This window comes from Podarcis liolepis (assembly GCF_965112155.1).
Source record: "Podarcis liolepis genome assembly, chromosome: 2".
Classification (NCBI taxonomy): Eukaryota; Metazoa; Chordata; class Lepidosauria; order Squamata; family Lacertidae; genus Podarcis; species Podarcis liolepis.
In genome coordinates this window covers 29,432,229-29,450,160 of record NC_139555.1, presented here as the reverse complement: position 1 = coordinate 29,450,160, position 17,932 = coordinate 29,432,229, and the positions used below count along the sequence as shown (strand labels likewise).

The 17,932-nt window shown below is 42.5% G+C and overlaps 1 protein-coding gene across 2 annotated transcripts in view; it reads left to right on the top strand.

The window, feature by feature from the left end:
- The window catches only part of RPTOR (regulatory associated protein of MTOR complex 1), a 313,358-nt gene that overhangs the window by 268,154 nt on the left and 27,272 nt on the right, over positions 1 to 17,932 (top strand). For both annotated transcript variants that reach the window (XM_083489852.1, XM_083489851.1), the window contains exons 25-28: positions 4,516 to 4,621; positions 8,118 to 8,232; positions 8,572 to 8,696; positions 11,588 to 11,692. In XM_083489852.1, coding sequence (XP_083345978.1) covers positions 4,516 to 4,621; positions 8,118 to 8,232; positions 8,572 to 8,696; positions 11,588 to 11,692 — 451 coding nt within the window. The remainder of the gene's footprint in view (positions 1 to 4,515; positions 4,622 to 8,117; positions 8,233 to 8,571; positions 8,697 to 11,587; positions 11,693 to 17,932) is intronic.

Sequence of the window (17,932 nt, the reverse complement as noted above, 5' to 3'; positions counted from 1 at the left end):
ACAACTTCATTGGCTTTCACATGGCACTGCTCAGTGGGATACTTTTGAATTGTAATTGGTTTCTGTCTGAGTGGAAGCCAAGAGGTGTTAGAAATCTGTAGTGTGTCATGATCCTAATCATGTAACACTATTCCATACACCCACACACCTCTGGGAGACCCACATAGAAGTGAATAGAACAGAACAGAAGCTTGTCTTTTGTTTACTATAGAAAGTCTTTTCTAAAGTAAAAAAAAATGACTGCAAGGAGAGAACAAACATAGTGTGAGAATAGGCCTGCTGGATTGAGCCAATGGTTCATCTAGTCTATCATCCTCCATCTGAGAAGCCCACAAGTATGGCATGAGCGCAACAGCCATCCTCCACTGATTGCCCCCCAACAGCAAAAACTGGTTTACACTTCCTTTACTGCCTCGGAAGGTAGAGATCGCAGTAGATTTCATTACTAATGGCTATTAATAGTCCTAAAACTCAATAAATTTGTCCTGTCTTTTTAAAGCCATCTGTTGTTGTTGTTTAGTCGTTTAGTCGTGTCCGACTCTTCGTGACCCCATGGACCAGAGCATGCCAGGCACTCCTGCCTTCCACTGCCTCCCGCAGTTTGGTCAAACTCATGCTGGTAGCTTTGAGAACACTGTCCAACCATCTCATCCTCTGTCGCCCCCTTCTCCTTGTGCCCTCCATCTTTCCCAACATCAGGGTCTTTTCCAGGGAGTCTTCTCTTCTCATGAGGTGGCCAAAGTATTGGAGCCTCAGCTTCAGGATCTGTCCTTCCAGTGAGCACTCAGTGCTGAATTCCTTCAGAATGGATAGGTTTGATCTTCTTGCAGTCCATGGGACTCTCAAGAGTCTCCTCCAGCACCATAATTCAAAAGCATCAATTCTTCGGCGATCAGCCTTCTTTATGGTCCAGCTCTCACTTCCATACATCACTACTAGTATGTATAGAAGTATGTATACTATGTATGTATGTATGGAAGTATGTATACTAGTATGTATACTAAGCCATGGCGAAGGGGCTTGAATAACTCAGAGAAGCTATGTTATGACCAAGATGGGCAGGTCATAGTGGAGAGTTTTGACCAAACGTGATCCACCTGGAGCAGGAACCGGCAAGCCACTCCAGTATCCCTGCCAAGAAAACTCCATGGACAAAGACAACAGGCATATGAAGCCATCCAAGCCATTATGAATTGCATGGTGTGAAGGTGCTTTCTTTTGTTTATCTTTAATCTTGTGCCTGTCAGTTTCATCGGATGACCTCTAATTTGAAGTGTTATGAGAGAGGGAGTATCATTCATTCCACTTCCTCTACACTATGCATAATTTTATAAGACTCCCTCCTGCCCCACCTTTGTAACCCAGTCACCTAAGCTGAAAAAATGCAAATACTCGAGCGAGTCCTTATTTCTGGGAAAGGAATTAATGTTATTCTTAAATCACTTATTTCGGATCACACTCTTAATCCCTTGCTGATAATTGGCCACTAATTGAGACACTTGCACATGTACTGATCTCAGGTTGCTCCCATTTGTGTGTAGATGGTTTATTCCATTCCCCTCCCGAGTTGCTAGAACCAAGTACTGCCTTGGTTTTAGCAACATCATTCACTAGCAGGACCAGCCTACCCATGAAGCAGGGTAAAGCGACCGTCTCAGGTGGCAGGAGCCATAGGGGCAGCAGATATTCATGTAGATCTTCCTTCCATCCTTGTTCCTGATGCAGATCTTCACTCACCCTTCTCCCCTGGTGGGGATAGGGGCACCATTTTGTGGTTAGCCACGGGTGCCAAAATGTTGTGGGTCAGTCCTGTTCATCAGTGCATTCCACTACAGCTCACCAGAGTATGAGGCCAAAAATACTGAGTTGTTCTCAATGAAGCTGTCCTGTTCTGCTAGTGCAGCAGAACTTCTCCTCCTCCTCCTCTCTCTACATACCCTCCTGTGCCTCTCCCAAATCTGCCCTAGAAAGTTGAGGAACCGCCAGAATAGATATGGGGGATGCACAGGGAGGGGGGGGGTTAAGAGAGGAGAAGTTTCATTGCAAAGTGACAAAGTATATCAGCTTGCTCTAGTACATTGCACAGTATGGAAGCTTGTGATCAGGAAGCTAATGCCCTGGTCCTCATCTGGTTCCCGGCATAAATTGCTCTAAATTCCTTGCAGTAAAGGAACAACTTCATTGGATGCAACCTATTTTCTGTTTATGTATGTGATACTTCCTTATATGACTACATAGAGAAAACCATGTAGCTCTTCCTTTCCATAATTTGGCATGGTAGAGCAGATAAAGTGAAACAAATGAACATACGAACATATTTGGCATTGTAGGCCAACGCAACAAATGTGCTGAAGGCACTTAGGTGCAGCCAGCTTCTGATATGGACAGACTAACTCCATGGGAGCTGTTACACAGGGAAGAAGCTTTCCCTAATCCATACCTACAAAAGCCATTCTAGATGCCAACTGGTAATGTTTAGATTCTGTACATGCCCCTTGTCTTCTTTTCTTGATACAGAGTCCTTTAAGATCTTCTTCCAATTTATTCCTTTGAAATGACATTTTTATCAAAGGATATCTCTCCACTTGAAAATACTTTAATGTATTTTATCTTGGGTTTGCTTATTGCTGTACATTGCTGTTCATTTCTCATGTTCCGTCTAACAAACCTTGGATTGTTGCCAAAGAAAACTACTGGGGAGAGTGAGGGAGAATTGTTATTTTTTAAATAATAAAACAAATGCTGTCTAGCTTTGTAATCTTGTTGTGATTTGTTTCCAGAGGATGGGCTGCTGTGAATCCTTTTTGCATGGCAATATGATTTGGCATACTTTTTTTCTGGACTGATAGGGACTAAGTGTGCCCTTTCAGTCTTTATTGATGTGTCTTTCTTTCTGTTGTGAACTGGGAGGTTCTGATAACCAGTCTAAGAGAGCCAGTGTGGTGCAGTGGTTAAGAGCGGTAGATTCGTAATCTGGGGGACCGAGTTCGCTTCCCCGCTCCTCCACATGCAGCTGCTGGGTGACCTTGGGCCAGTCACACTTCTCTGAAGTCTCTCAGCCCCACTCACCTCACAGAGTGTTTGTTGTGGGGGAGGAAGGGAAAGGAGATTGTTAGCCGCTTTGAGACTCCTTTGGGTAGTGATAAAGCGGGATATCAAATCCAAACTCCTCTTCTTCTAAAAGAAATGTTCTTCCTTGGATTCCTATTGGTCTAGAACAAATTTAACAGCTACCACACCTCTTTTCTCAGTGGTAACCAATGCCTGGTCTCTCAGGCTACAGTACCAACTGATTAGCAGCACTGTTTTATATCAGCAGAGTCTTCATCATGGCATGAATAATAATTTCAAAGGATGTCGTCATGAAAGCAAAACACCTGAGCTGAGTGAGTGCTTGGTTTGAAAACTGCAGGCCTGGCTCTGAAAATCCAAAGTACACCTTTCTCTGCACAGAAAGCCAACTCACGTTTGACATTTAATATGTATGTTTTCATGCCGTTACACTTCTGCCTAATTGTTTTCAGCAGCCATTCCCAAAATATGAGCAGCAGCAACTTCTTGCAATTGAGTGTGCTTGCTTCCTTAAATAACGGGGCAGAATCTTTACGATCCCCTAGCTGCTCAGGCCCTCGACAGGAAGAAGTACAGGATCTCCACATGTTGTCTCCAATTTTGAATTATACCTTCTGTGTTTACACTTCCCTGCCACATACTTTATGGAGCCTTTTATTCATAAGGAATTATGCAGAAGTTGCACTCCTTCCATCTAAACAGAAGAAAGCCTTGGAGACAAGTGTAAAAATGGTCCTGTACTAGGGATGAGCTTGCGGGTTCATAACAGCAGCCACAAGATTCAAATATATCTGCTGTGACAAGCCATTTATATGAGCTTCATAAATTTACGTTGCTGTTTAAGAAGATGGGGTATTCATTCGCTTTCTGTGAGAACTTGCAGCCTGAATGAGACAAGACAAAAACAAATAGACCTTTTCAAAAGAGTGAGTAAAGAATAGGTTTTGGAATATTTGTCAAATAACGGATACGGTTTATCAGCTATAAGCTTAAAATGTGCATTTTAAAATAAATGTCCCGAGTGAGAGGATTTCAGTGCCAATATTATTTTTGCAATTGATCTATGTATACATCTGCATTCAGGCAGTGCATTCCAGTTGAATTCCCTGTCGTTTGTCAATGAAAAATTATCTGCATTAGATTTCTTGAAAATATTGCCTATGTAGACATTTTATCATATTTATTTTAATTGGTTAAAAGAAACAACTGAGGCTTTGATCACTTGACAGCCCTGGGGCCCAGTGGTGGATGATGTGCAGTTCAGAAGGTAATGAAGTGTATAAGAACAGAAAAACCTCATCTGCCCCTTGCTGGTTTTGGTCAGATTGCATGGGCTGAAGGGTCCCTGTTCTGGTTTAAATTAGCATGCATTTGGAATCGCAAGAAGCCTTTTTTTGCCATTCCCCTGTTGTATTCATTATTATTATTATTATTTATTGGCAGATTCCAGAAGAACATGATTTGGAGAGCCAGGTCCGCAAAGAAAGGGAGTGGCGGTTTCTGCGCAATGCCAGAGTCCGAAAGCAAGCACAGAAAATCATCCAAAAAGGTGGTCAACTTTTTCTCCCTTACCTTTATACATCTCCTGGCACCAAGAAGAATGCTTATCCACTCTTTACATGAGGCCATGAAGAAGAACACTGTTCATAAACTATTTGTTTGGCCAGTGTTGACCTCTTTAGTGTGAGCTTCTGCTCACAACTTCAACTTGTTTTGTTGTAATGGGGTTGTTTGCTTTTGAGAGTTAGACAGCCTTTTTCTCCTTGGGTAAAGCATATGCATGTGGAGTCAGCAGGCTGCTAGTTACAAGAGTCTGGGAGACACTCTGCTCTGATATTACCAATATGATTTGTGGTTGTCCCACTGTATCCTAACACAGGAATTTAGGAGCTACACGAGGATCACTGCCATGGAATATCTGAATGAACAAGGCTGTTCTCTGCTCCTGACTGTTTCCTGACTAACCCAGGAGTTTCAGTGTGCCCCAGTTATATTGTTTTCCTGGGGTGGCAAGTTCTTTCCCTGCAAATTGCAGCCCCTTCTTCCTATCCTTGAGTGCCTGTGTTTTAAATAGGTATTTTAGTCCTTGCCTAAGTCAGCTTTTCACTACATTCATTCCACTTTGCATCACTGAGGTCTGGTTTTTAATGTGAGCCGAGAGAGAGAGACAGACAGACAGACAGACACAGAGGGAGAAGACTAATGTGTCTCTCTCAGCAGCAGGACACTTGCCCTCCAACCCCATCTCCTCTTGCGTCCTGTATACATGCTCCTTTTCACACGTATGTTGCGTGGGTGCAATAGTTTAGTAGTGGTTAGAATTAATTAGCTAATTCTCCCTAACCCAGGAAATGTGCATATTGTAGCTGAGCTATTCCCCGCTGACATTCGAAGCATGTGCATATTTTGATTGTGCTCAGTAATCATTATCCCATATTAAGATCTGTGCGTAAACGTAAATAACTAGCTAAATCTGCCCATGTAATTCTATTGCCGCTGTCTATAGGCAGTTCGAATCCCCACGACGGGGTGAGCACCCATTTGCTCGGTCTCTGCTCCTGCCAACCTAGCAGTTCAAAAGCACATCAAAGTGCAAGTAGATAAATAGGTACCACTCAAGCGGGAAGGTAAACGGCGTTTCTGTGTGCTGCTCTGGTTCGCCAGAAGCGGCTTAGTCATGCTGGCCACATGACCCGGAAGCTGTATGCCGGCTCCCTCGGCCAATAAAGCAAGATGAGCACCACAGCCCCAGAGTCGGCCACGACTGGACCTAATGGTCAGGGGTCCCTTTACCTTTACCTTAAAGGTGGGATTCTGGGGTGGGGGGTGCGTATGTGAAACATGTGCCTACCGAGGAAGCTTGCTAACGCTGAATGCTAGTAGCAGAGCTTCTGGACAGTTATGCTGATCAGAAATGGCATGCCCCACCAAAAGCAAAATATTCGAGATAAAATGAATTGCTCAAAGACGTTGAACATATGCTGCTGAACATAGCCAGGCTTTTCTTCCATCCGGTAAAGTTTAGATGGATGCGGCAGCTTGTTTACAAGAGATGGTGTTGCAGGCGAAATGCCAGCATTTTCACCTTCTCCAAAGAGCAGAGTCAGAGTTTGATAGGTGTCTAATACTGCTGGGGTTTTCAGCAAATTAGCTTGTGATCTGCAAGAGCCTGCTGTATCCCCTTCACATTCACAAGGCACCTAAAGGGTTTCAGTATCCTTTGGTTTTATGGGGCCCCATAAATGATTGTTTATTCATATCCTGTCATGTTTCTGCAATGCTTTTTTATGTGTGGCCTCTTTTACACTTACAGCTTCTTTCCCTTCATATACATTGGACTCACGTTTCATCAGCATATATATTCAGTGCTGTACTGAAAGCGCATCTTGCTTATTTATAACTCTTTATTCATTTACGAGGCAGCAGTCAGGCTGTGGGCTTTATTGTTTAATGACAGAGGATATTTGAATTCCCTGTATCTTGCTGAAGTGGCCCCTTAATTTTGCATAGCTGTGGTTAGAATTGACATTTCTACTCTTTCTGCAGCTTGGTTGGCCAGTGAATAAGAGCAAATTTGTGCTGTTCACCTATACTGCCATTTTCAGCGTGACTCAAGATTGCTCTCACCAGGGATGAGAAAATTTGGGGGGACTTTCCGTCTACAGATGTCAGCTGGGGAAAGATTAGTGTGAAATATTAATCTGTCGAGAGAGATGGTCTGTCTCTCACATATAGCTCAGTCCTTTGAGACCTAGTAGGCTTGAGTCAGCAGAGAAGAGAGCCTTACATTTTTATTTTAAAGGAACAATGCATACAACTCTGCAAACAGTTAAGTATGCCAGTTTCAGAATTTTATTTTGCATACTCTTAGCAGTGGTGGAAACACTGGAGAATTTTTTTGATGCTGTCCATTTTGGAAATCTGCCTCCACTTACCTGCAAAAAACATTTTGTCACAAGAATATAGTCAGATTTGCTTTACGCTGGAACTCCAGAAAATGATGTTCTTGTGTGAAATTGCCATTAATATTTGGGGGCTTTGAGCCCTATTTAAGTATGAAACTTTGGCTCTTTTCGTAGTTGCACATTATATTGTAAAGGCATCTCTTTTTTCACCTGCCCATTCAGCCTTTATTGGCATAGTGCAATAAGTATTTAACAAGGCACAAACATTTTGCCTGCTTAATCCAATCTGTTCTCGTCTTAACCTCCTTAGAGCGCTGCTATCAAAATCTGAAAAGATTTGTGAGATCTCCAATTTGTCAGGAATGCAATGCAATGTCAGGAGAGGCTATCAAACAGTGAAGACAACTTGGCAGTCTTCCCCTGTGCTCTCACACAGAAAATAGACATGTAATGCAGGAGGGAATCAAGTACAACAGTTGGGCACTTGCTGAGTGATGTTTTCATTTTCTGTGTGGACCGAGGACAAATAAAGATAGCCTGGACAGAAACAGGGTGGGTTCCCTCCTTTAATTTGAGGAGACCAAGCACAGCATATTTCAAGAACCTCCTTTGTAGAATACTAAATTATGTACATTCAATGTAGTCTTGAGTATCAGAATTTATTTTTTATGATTATGAATATTTATTACATTTCTACCCCGCTCTTCCTCCCAAAGGAACCCAGAGCAAACAAAAAACACACCAAAGTCCTAAAACAATACAATAAAAATAAAACATATTTATAAGCAATTTAAAATATTTTAAAACTTAAAACAATCACATATCCTCACAGCTTAATAATTTCAAAGTTGCCATGAACAGTCTTTCAGCAATCAGGTACTTGGGTAAACAGGAGTGTTTTTAAGTCCCTACTGAAAGTTACTAATGAGGGAGATGCTCCTCCCGAGGGAGGGCATTCCACAAAGAGAAAACCACTAGCAGGAGAAGGCCTTCTCATGGGTTAATGCCAATCAGGCAGCATATATTGGCAGTCCCACTGATAGGACCTCCCCTGCCAGTCTTAGGGCTCAGGGTAGCTGGCATTGTGAGAGGTCCTGATACCACTATTCATGTTGTTTTTCTCCTTCTTTCCCCCCCTAGGTATTTCACGACTAGATGATCAAATCTTCCTGAACAGGAACCCTGGCATGCCGTCAGTGGTCAAGTTTCACCCATTCACCCCATGTATAGCGGTGGCTGACAAGGACAGCATCTGGTAAGGCACTGGCATTTTAAACACCCTTGAGCTGGTGCCCTGTTCTTGCTGCTAAGCAAAAGCCTCATACATGCAGTCGTCTTGTTGTGCCTGGATTTGTTACAGACCCTGCTAATAGAATTTCAGCCTTATTATTTTCTCTGCGGAAGCCGGAGGTGTAATGAAGAGACATTAATCAAAAGTTGTTAAATACTCAAAATGGGGTGGGTGGGCTGGAGGAATACATTTGATTTGGAGCCAGTGTATAGAATAACATTATTTTTTTTTATCCTGGGAACTTAAATCCACTTGGAACCTGAATCCAACTTACCTATTTGTTTCCCCCCCTGCCTTTCCCAGTTTTTGGGATTGGGAAAAGGGAGAAAAGCTGGACTATTTTCACAATGGGAACCCACGCTACACAAGGATCACTGCCATGGAATATCTGAATGGACAAGACTGTTCTCTGCTCCTGACTGCTACAGGTGGGTATGGCCTGATATATTTTTTTAAGGGAGGGCTAAGAAAGTGTTTTTTGCCCAGTCTATGGACCTCATCTTGCATTTCAGTCACACAGAGGTGTATTGTTATACACGCTTCCTTATTTTATTCATCTGTTTTAGTAAAGGGACCATCTTTTAATAAAGGTTGCATTTTTTTGAACCAAGAGTGAAAACTTCCATAGCCTTTTATTTTGCACTGGCTTTAGTGCATCCTGCCAACAAACTTATTGAGTCACTCACAAAACTCTTCAAGCACATTGGAGCTTCTCTGTTTGAGAACCTTCCTGTGAGCTATCTCTTACCATGTCTGTTGCCCTCACCTTCATTTCACCCCAAGTTCAGAAAATGCTTTGGGAATCAGGACAGTCTAGCACTAGCCTCTTCCCTCATACCAGTTTTTCTCACCCTGACATCAGGAATCCTAACCATCAGTTTTAACCCCTGTGCACTTTCTTTGGCCGTCACAACTCCAGAGTAATCCTCTGCTCCATAGGACTTCAGGCCGGGTTAACAGATAAAGTAAGCTTCTCCAGAGACCATTATTCTTGCAGGGTGTGTCTTCAGGAATATTGTGCTATGTGACAATCCCTTCCAAAAGCAGCATTATTTTCTGCGCTCTATTGCCCAGCATATTTTTCCTAAGCATATCATTGTTGTGCTAGTGAACAACACTAATGTTGAGTGCATAAGCAAGACTCCAGGCTCCCATGAACTGCAGTGGGAATCATATGTGTATGCGTATGCAAATGAAAAACTGTGCATCCATTCAGAGAAACATCCGCCTCAGCAAAGTGTGGCCTGATTCTCTCTTCTCCCCCCCCCCCCAATTAACAATACATTTGAGGGTTTGGTATGTGGAATTCATTTGGAAATTATTGTGCATACTACAAATGTTTTCAGTTTTAGCCTTCTTGCTTTGAGTCTATAGCCAAGGTAATCACAAAACCTTTATAGATAATAATCTGTATTTATTCCAGCCCTATCTAAGTTTATGATACAGTTAATGAATAAAGCTTTGTCCATAACAAGCAGGAAGAAGCTAAACTACTGAGTCTATTTTCATTAACCATGTTTGAATACTGCTGCTATCACCAATTTAGAAAGACAGAAATTTTAAAAAACACACAAAAAAGCATCAAACAGCACTTCAGACAAATTTGCTTGGAAGGTTAATCCCATTTATTTATTACAGTGACTACTGAAACAGATATATTAAGGCAAAATGTTTTGGCTTCTGCCTTCTGTGGCTCCTTTGACTCTCATGTCGGTCAAAGGGTGCTGTAGTCGTCTTACCACCTTGACTATAGCACCCTTGATTTATATGAGAGCTGGTGAAGAAAGGGGAAGCTGAAATGTTTTGCTATAATACCTCCATTTCAGTAGTCCCTCTACAGATAGATATGGGGATGGTGGGGAGTGAGCACTGTACTATTTTTAGATTAGAGCATCTTCAATGTTCCTGTCTAGTCTCAAGTATATAAACTAATAAAAAATGTGCTGCTATATACTGTTGTAGCAGCAGCAGCATAAAGTGCTGTTTTCCCTGTTTCCTTAAACAACTGGATTTTTTTTATTGCTGTAGTGTTTGACTTAATAAGGAAAATTGGGCCAACGGACTATGAGACAGCTAAAGCATTGCTCCCATAAACAGTGGGGGGAAATGTTTGCTGAATGACAAGAGGGAGCAACAAATAAGATGAAGGTTTGGAGAAATAAGGTGCTGCAAGCAGACTGGTCTTAAAGATTGCCATGCCAGGCTAGAATCATTCATAAGATCCTTGCTCATTTTCAGGGGAAAAACACTAAAAGAACACTTTGAGGAAAAGAATAAAATAGAAAGCCAACAGAATCTTTATATTACATGTTCTCCAGTTTTTTTTCATAATGTGTGCCTCTAATTTAAAATCAAAAAGAGCTTCCTGTATGGTACCTATATGTTTTGCCTATAGGGCAAATAATGGTTTGGGAGAATATTTCTTAGGAAAGTGTTGCATGGATAAAACTTTAACCTATCAGAATTTGACCTTAATGCTGCAACGCAACCTAGATCAGATCCTTTCCTCTTCCTTTAGTGGCTACTGTTACACCAATGGGAGATCCAGTCCCCATCTCTTCTTGTACTATAACCCTCAGTGGGTGTTTCCACATGGCAGTTTATTGGAAACTCTGTGTTACTCCTGCAGGGCACATACAGTCTCATCCTCATCAAAATGCAACCCCATATTATTTTCCCCCATTTAATCCAGATTGATTGTTTTCCCCCTCCTTTTTTTAACCTATCAGAATTTCCACAGAACAGGTAAATCCAGATTAAATGGGGGGAAATGTGGGGTTGCATTTTGATGAGAGCAATTTTGTGCGGATGCTGCAGAACTGTTACATTCATGGACAGCATAGAGTACACAGTAAGATGCTATTTGCACCCAGTGATCATCCAATTCAAAATCAAAATGGGGATAATACTAGGACCGCAGGAAGCAAAATTCCTTCCAAAATGGCTGACTTAATTACCAGTAAGGCCGTCTGGAAATACATAATCTATATTGCTGTCAAGCTAGGTTGCTGCCTGTCACTCTGAATGTGGCAGAGGATAGTGGAGCTTGGCATATTACTCCCTTACTTAAGAGGCAAACGGACTCAACAATATGATTAGAAAGTGTCAGATCAAGCTTTCCATAGTAACAATTGATCTCTCCATAAGGATGCCTGCTTCCTGTTTGGAGAACCATGGTTTAGTGGAACCTGTCTGAAGCAGCATGAATTTTCTGCTGGAGCCAAATCAGTAATGGTGATTAATTTACGGTACTGGGTAAGCCCAGCTTACCCTTCTGAGCTGAATTGCCTTATAGTTTTCTTTCTGTCATTCCTTCAAGATGATGGTGCTATAAGGGTGTGGAAAAACTTTGCTGACTTGGAGAAGAATCCAGAGATGGTAACGGCCTGGCAGGGCTTGTCAGACATGCTACCAACAACACGCGGTAGGTATGACCTAGCATTCTATCTGGATTTGAAGGGGCAAAAGTAGTTTGCCATCATTTGGAACAGGGTTAGGTAACATGGAGTGGTCTTCGCTGTCTACAGTAATACCTTGTTAACAATGTTTTGGTCTTGATGGAGCCGATGAGAAATTTCTGCCCCGCGATACTTTAAAAACAAATAATAAATGTAAGATTAAGCAGAGATGCCAGATGGGGAATAGATGCAATCTTTTTCATAGTGCTGAACAGAGGAGTACAGGTGAGTTCCCTTCCTGGACTGCGCTGGAGTTTCATCACTGGAGGTCAGATCTAACTTTTTTGCTTCTAGATAGAGAATTGTTGTGTGAGGCTTTTCTAAGCACTGCCCTTCCTTGGACTCATTATTGCAGCTGGTTTTCTCCTCTCACTTTGGGGTTTTACCCCAAAAACTCACCTCTTGCCACTATCCTTTTTTTGGTTTGCTTGTTCCCTTTTGCCCCAGCTCTGCATGCTTCCCATATTACCTTGCTCAGCCTGCCTTGACTTGGGCACACCGCTTGCAGTATTCCCTGCTGTTCATTGTGGAGGGAGGATGGAAGGTCAAGTGAAATGTCACATTTACAGGGTGGTAGTGCAAGTAGTTTGAGTGTCCCGAACATGTTGAGAATCCAGGCAGGGTTAGGTGTCAACAAGAAACCCATCACTTAACAAGCCCGGCTGAGAGACTGAGGTGCAGGGTTAGGTGACCAAAAAAACCCCACTATGCCGGATGTGATAATGAAGGATACTTGCTCTGCTTCCAAGACACGAGGAGTCATTAATGCTCTGACAGTTCTCATTTCTGAACCTGTGCATCTCAGCACTGAAGCCTGACAACCGCTTATTTGAAAACTTCCTGTTGCTAAACCAGCACTTTGCATTCCATTTAAAATATTTGTGCTGGCATAGCCAGTAAGTGATAGTGGCTTGATACGTCAAAATAAAAATCTCTGCCCTTTGAACATTAAGGGTTTTACATTTCAGTAGCGCTGCCTACATGTTTTCCTTTAATGTCCCCTTCCTCCCTCACATTGCCCTGCTTTTCCTGTATAATGTTCCTTCTAGCTATTCATTGGAATTCACAGGCGATGCCTCACTCAGATCTTAAAACTTTGACAGACCTTCCTCTGGTCCTTTCCATGAAAAGAATATTATGGTGATTCTGTTCCTCTTCCTTTTCGGCCAGGTAGCCTGAAATTTGAGGTGCAGCTGCTGCAAACCCGAGCTTCCATAGCGCACCATTACATGTGCACAGAACCGATCATAAAGTATGGGCAGTTAGATGTCTGCTATAAACATTGCTGTGAGTGAAATCCTGCCATTTACAGGAATACTGTCAATAAAAGCAGCTAAGAGATGCTTATCTTGCAGTTCTTGAACTCCCTCTGCTGCTTTGGGTGGAGAGTAGAGTACCAAAGTCAAATCTTGTTGATCTCTCCAGGTCTTGTCTTCACAGTCCCTTTACCAAGCTTTAAAGCTTACGTGATGTTCATTAAACACACATCTCACCCTAAATCATCTTGAAAGCACATACAGTGATACCTCGGGTTAAGTACTTAATTCGTTCCAGAGGTCCGTTCTTAACCTGAAACTGTTCTTTACCTGAAGCACCACTTTAGCTAATGGGGCCTCCTGCTGCTGCCGTGCCGCCAGAGCACGATTTCTGTTCTCATCCTGAAGCAAAGTTCTGAACCCGAGGTACCATTTCTGGGTTAGCGGAGTCTGTAATCTGAAGTGTATGTAACCCGAGGTATCACTGTATTTGAGAATCAGCATAGCCAGTGTTGGATTACCCAGTAGGCAGAGGGGTGTGTGTGTGTGTGTGTATTTCAAAACAAGCACTGAATTAATCATCATAGGAGAAATTAGAACTTAGTTAGACTTCCTTATGCGCCACTACATGCTCTTCTCCCATTTTTCTGTTATTTTTATTGCTTATCCCCACCAAAACCAATGAATTTATCCAGAATTTGCAATCAGAAAATCTAGAAAGAAATTATCTTAACTTTAGCATACTTGTGAGGTTTGTGTGTCACACACACACACACACACACACACACACACACAGTTACATTAGCAAATACTTCAAGTACAAATGCACTAAGCAAAAAGGCTAATTTAAATGGAATACATATAAAGCAGCCAACCCAATCATCCCCAATCAGTGTGGCCAAGGTTTAGGGGTGATTAGAACTGTAGTGCAAAACATGTAGAGGGCACCAGTTCACTGGAGGCTGATATTAATGATACTGCGTCCAACGCTGGCAATAATATTTGAGAGCTGGCTTTGAAGTCCAAAGAAAGTGGGATAAATCCTGTGTTACATTTTGCTTCACAAAAATAGACAAGCAAAGTCCATAACTAAATTTTGAAAATATTCGTCTAGACACTCGTAGTCTGATAGCCAATACATTGCTTCTCTCAACAATCAATATGTTAAACTGGAAATGTAGTTTTCTAACCCGTTTAATTCCTTTGAAGTAGGTGAAGAACTTGTGGCCTTCAACTCCCATCAGCCCCTGCCAGCATGACCAATGGTTCAGGGATGATGGGAGTTGTAGTGTGGCAATGTTTGCAGGGTCACAGGTTCCCTAATCCTGCTTTAAAAGGTTTAAGGTAAGGCGAGAACCTGCTATCACATGGACACAACTTGATATGTGTTGCTGTACTCTGATATCCTCACTTCTGATGTTAACACCCTATAAGCCCTTTGTTATAAATTCTGAATGAGAGTGACTGTTTTTGGCTAAAAATATACTCTGTTTAGCTATCATCTCTTATCTTAAAATAATTCATTTTTATTGTTTTGAGTCACTACACAAAAAAAGTTTGAGGCTGAAGAGAAGTGGCATTTCATTGATTCAGTTCAATAAAATGTGTACAAGCAAATGTTGCCTTAACCCTTGGACTCCAGCAGAGGCTGGTGTGTGCAGTCAAATCCAATTGTATCCTTGGCTCTTCCTTTGAAGTGTCTGCCACTGCTGTTGTCTGTGGCTGCAGTTCAGAAGATGAGAAGACAAGAAAAACCTGCCCACGTAACAACTCCTTTTAAACAACGTTCAGGCATCATAAAAAAATAAAACGTGTAAGAGTAATGAGAGCAGAGCAAACCAACATGTTGACATAAAAAATATACCCATGAAGCATTGATTTACAGATACAGCCTAGCCTGGGTAATGGGCAATGGTTTGTTTTTTGATAGTAAAGAACAGCTGTTCCTGATCATCCCCTTTTCACACTTTTCTATAGCATGAGCAAATGATTTCTGTAGAGAAGAGTTGCCCAGGTCCCTTGTGACTGTTGCTTCTGATTTCCACTATGGCTTGGATTTTCTCCCGGTAATTTCCTCACTCTTTCGGTGAATAAGAAACAGCACTAAGGGAGAATGATTGTGCTTCCTTTACAGAACTATTAAATTTCTCTTTCGGTCCTTGATTTTGTTACTACCTATGCATATTGCTGTGGGAATGAGAGGGTCAGTTAAATTCACTCTGTGCAAAGGTGCAGGGTGAATTAAATGAGTCCTCTGTAGAAATGAGATTGTTGTTAGAAGTCCTGGCCTTTGCTGTGGAGACTGCTGGTGCAGTTTGGCACAGGGCTGTAATCTGACTCCTGTCTCTCTGAGACCATTGTGCTTGTGGCCTCGATTTCCTGTATGGTGCTTCCTCTTCCTTCCTCTTTTTACATGCTAGTGGAACGATACCTGAATTTTAGCATCCTCTGCTGTTGGTTTCTTTTTCCTCCATCTTTCTCCTCCACCTTCTAATCCTCAGTTGGTGATGTAATCATCTTGATGAAAAATGGGTCACTGACCTCACCAGGGGATTGAATGAACAGCAGGAGCAGAGGACACACTTAAAGGAGTGGGTGGACCTGACCTCTTTGTGCAAGCTTTCTCATTTGTGAAGAACAGGCTGGAGTGGATTAAGAGGGATGGAAGGAAAGGAATCCTATAAAAGTGTGTGTAATTCTCCAGCAAAACATTCATGTGCCTATATATAGGAAACCCAAAGGCTTCAGCTCTGTACTGACTACGTACTGCAACAGCAAACAGGTTTTTTTCTTAGCATTGGTTATGCCCTTTCCTGGCTCAAATCTACCAAATACATTCATTGTCCATCAAAGTTTAAAGGATTAGGTCTAAGAAAGACAGGAGCAAATTTCACATTATGCAAAGTCGTAATATTTTGGATCATGTGAAGATTAGAACAGCTGTGTGAGCACTAGAGAATCAGGCAGGGGGTGGAGGGAACCACAGAATCTATGCACATTATTATGAGTCAGTTCCAGGTTGGTGCTGAATTGGTGCTGATATAATGACCATTTTAATGAAAGCACCCAGGCACCACCAGAAATAGTGCAGGCACAGTTCATATTGTACCACTCCGAAGGAGGTGGGGGGAAGTTGCTGAAATGAACATCCGAATAAATTCAGCACTTGGCTGTTTTGGCCAAGCAGATCTGTCATTCTGACTTGGTCTGTTCCTCATAACAAGAGATGGACCGGTACTAAGCAAGCCCCTTTATTCTCCAGGGTTTTCTTTGTGTGTGTGTGTGTGGAGTGGTTCTCTTTTAGATGGTTTTGTTTGCAGTTGAACCAGTGAGAAGGGTGACATGGGGAAATGTGAAAGATATAAAAGCAGGGCAAGCCTTGTGCAAGTTAGTGCTTCAGTCTCAAGGTGATTCCTGAGAGGATGCTACTCCCACAGGTGTCAGTTTTGTGATTCAGACACTATTTCAAAAGGTCCTGGTTTATGTAGATTGCATGCGAGGTTTCACATGGAATAGGCAGAGTGACTTTTTTCTTTTCTTTTTTACAAAAAGGATGTTTAAGATGAGTGGTTTAACAGAAAGCATAACGCAGGCTCCTAGGTCAGACTGTAGACTGGTAGGGGAAGGACATGGCAGTTCCCATCAGCATAACCACATCCTCTGTATTACCAGTTAGAATTAGGAAGAGTGAAGAAGAGAGTTTTGGATTTGATATCCTACTTTATCACTACCCAAAGGTGTCTCAAAGCTACTAACATTCTCCTTTCCCTTCCTCCCCCACAACAAACACTCTGTGAGGTGAGTAAGGCTGAGAGACTTCAAAAAAGTGTGACTAGCCCAAGGTCACCCAGCAGCTGCATATGGAGGAGCAGGGAAGTGAACCTGATTCACCAGATTATGAGACTTCCTCTCTTAACCACTACACCACACTGAAGGGAAAAGAAAAACAACAACATAAGGAACATCTTTCCCTGAGGTCAGAGAGGCAGTCCATCTAGCCAAGGAGAAAAAATGTGGCATATAAATGTAAATAAATAAAGTACTCTGGCTGGTGCTCTCAGACCACCGTACAGAACAAGTGATGCCTTACAATGGAGAGTATGGGCTGCCACCTCCAGCTGGTGCATCTCTGAGCTCTTTGAGGGCATCCATCACCACTGCTTTACTTCCTCCCAGTTTTGGGGCTTGTTTTAAAGGTGAGCCCATGGTGTTTGAGAGTGGCCTATGCAAGTCCTGCCCTGGAAAAGGTCAAGCAGGTTCTTTTTCTAGAGTTCCTTGGGCAAACCAAGGGCAGCTAGGCTGGGAATGTGCCTAAGCTGCCCTGTCCTTAACAACTGAGCTGCTGCCGCCACCCTGCAGCTCCTCTCATTATCCAGCCTTCTTCCTGATGACTTCTAATGAATCCCCTTGTACTGCTAATTTCCCCCACTTAAACAGTTGTTTGAGCAGAGTCCTCTGTAAATTGTCCTTCCTCTCTGAATGAGTGCTCATTAGCAAATCATTGAAGTGTGCTTTGTTGCTGCCTACTGTATTGCTTCACAGCTGAGCTGGTGGCTCAGTGAGGCCTGAGCAGCACATTGCTTGGCTGTTTGGATTCACCTCTCCCCTCACAGGGTGTTGGGTTTCTTTGTGGGTTTTTCTTGGTGAGGGGTCATTTGGAGCGCAGCTTTCATTTCTCACTCCTCCGCTGACAGCGAGGTGCCTTTCATTCTAGGTAGAGTATAGCAGGGCCCTTCTGAGTGGGATTTGAGCACATGAGCGAAAGAAGACCGGTCTTGCTTTCCTCCTCATGGCTAATGGCTTCCTAAGATGGCTGCTGTGATCAACCTACTCGTCTTCCTTCCTTCCTTCCCTGAATGGAGGCCTTTCTGCTGCTACTGCTTCTCTCTAACTGTGTTCTTTTCTGTTCCTTTTGGGTTGCTTTTCCTAATCCTTTTTTTAAGATTTGTT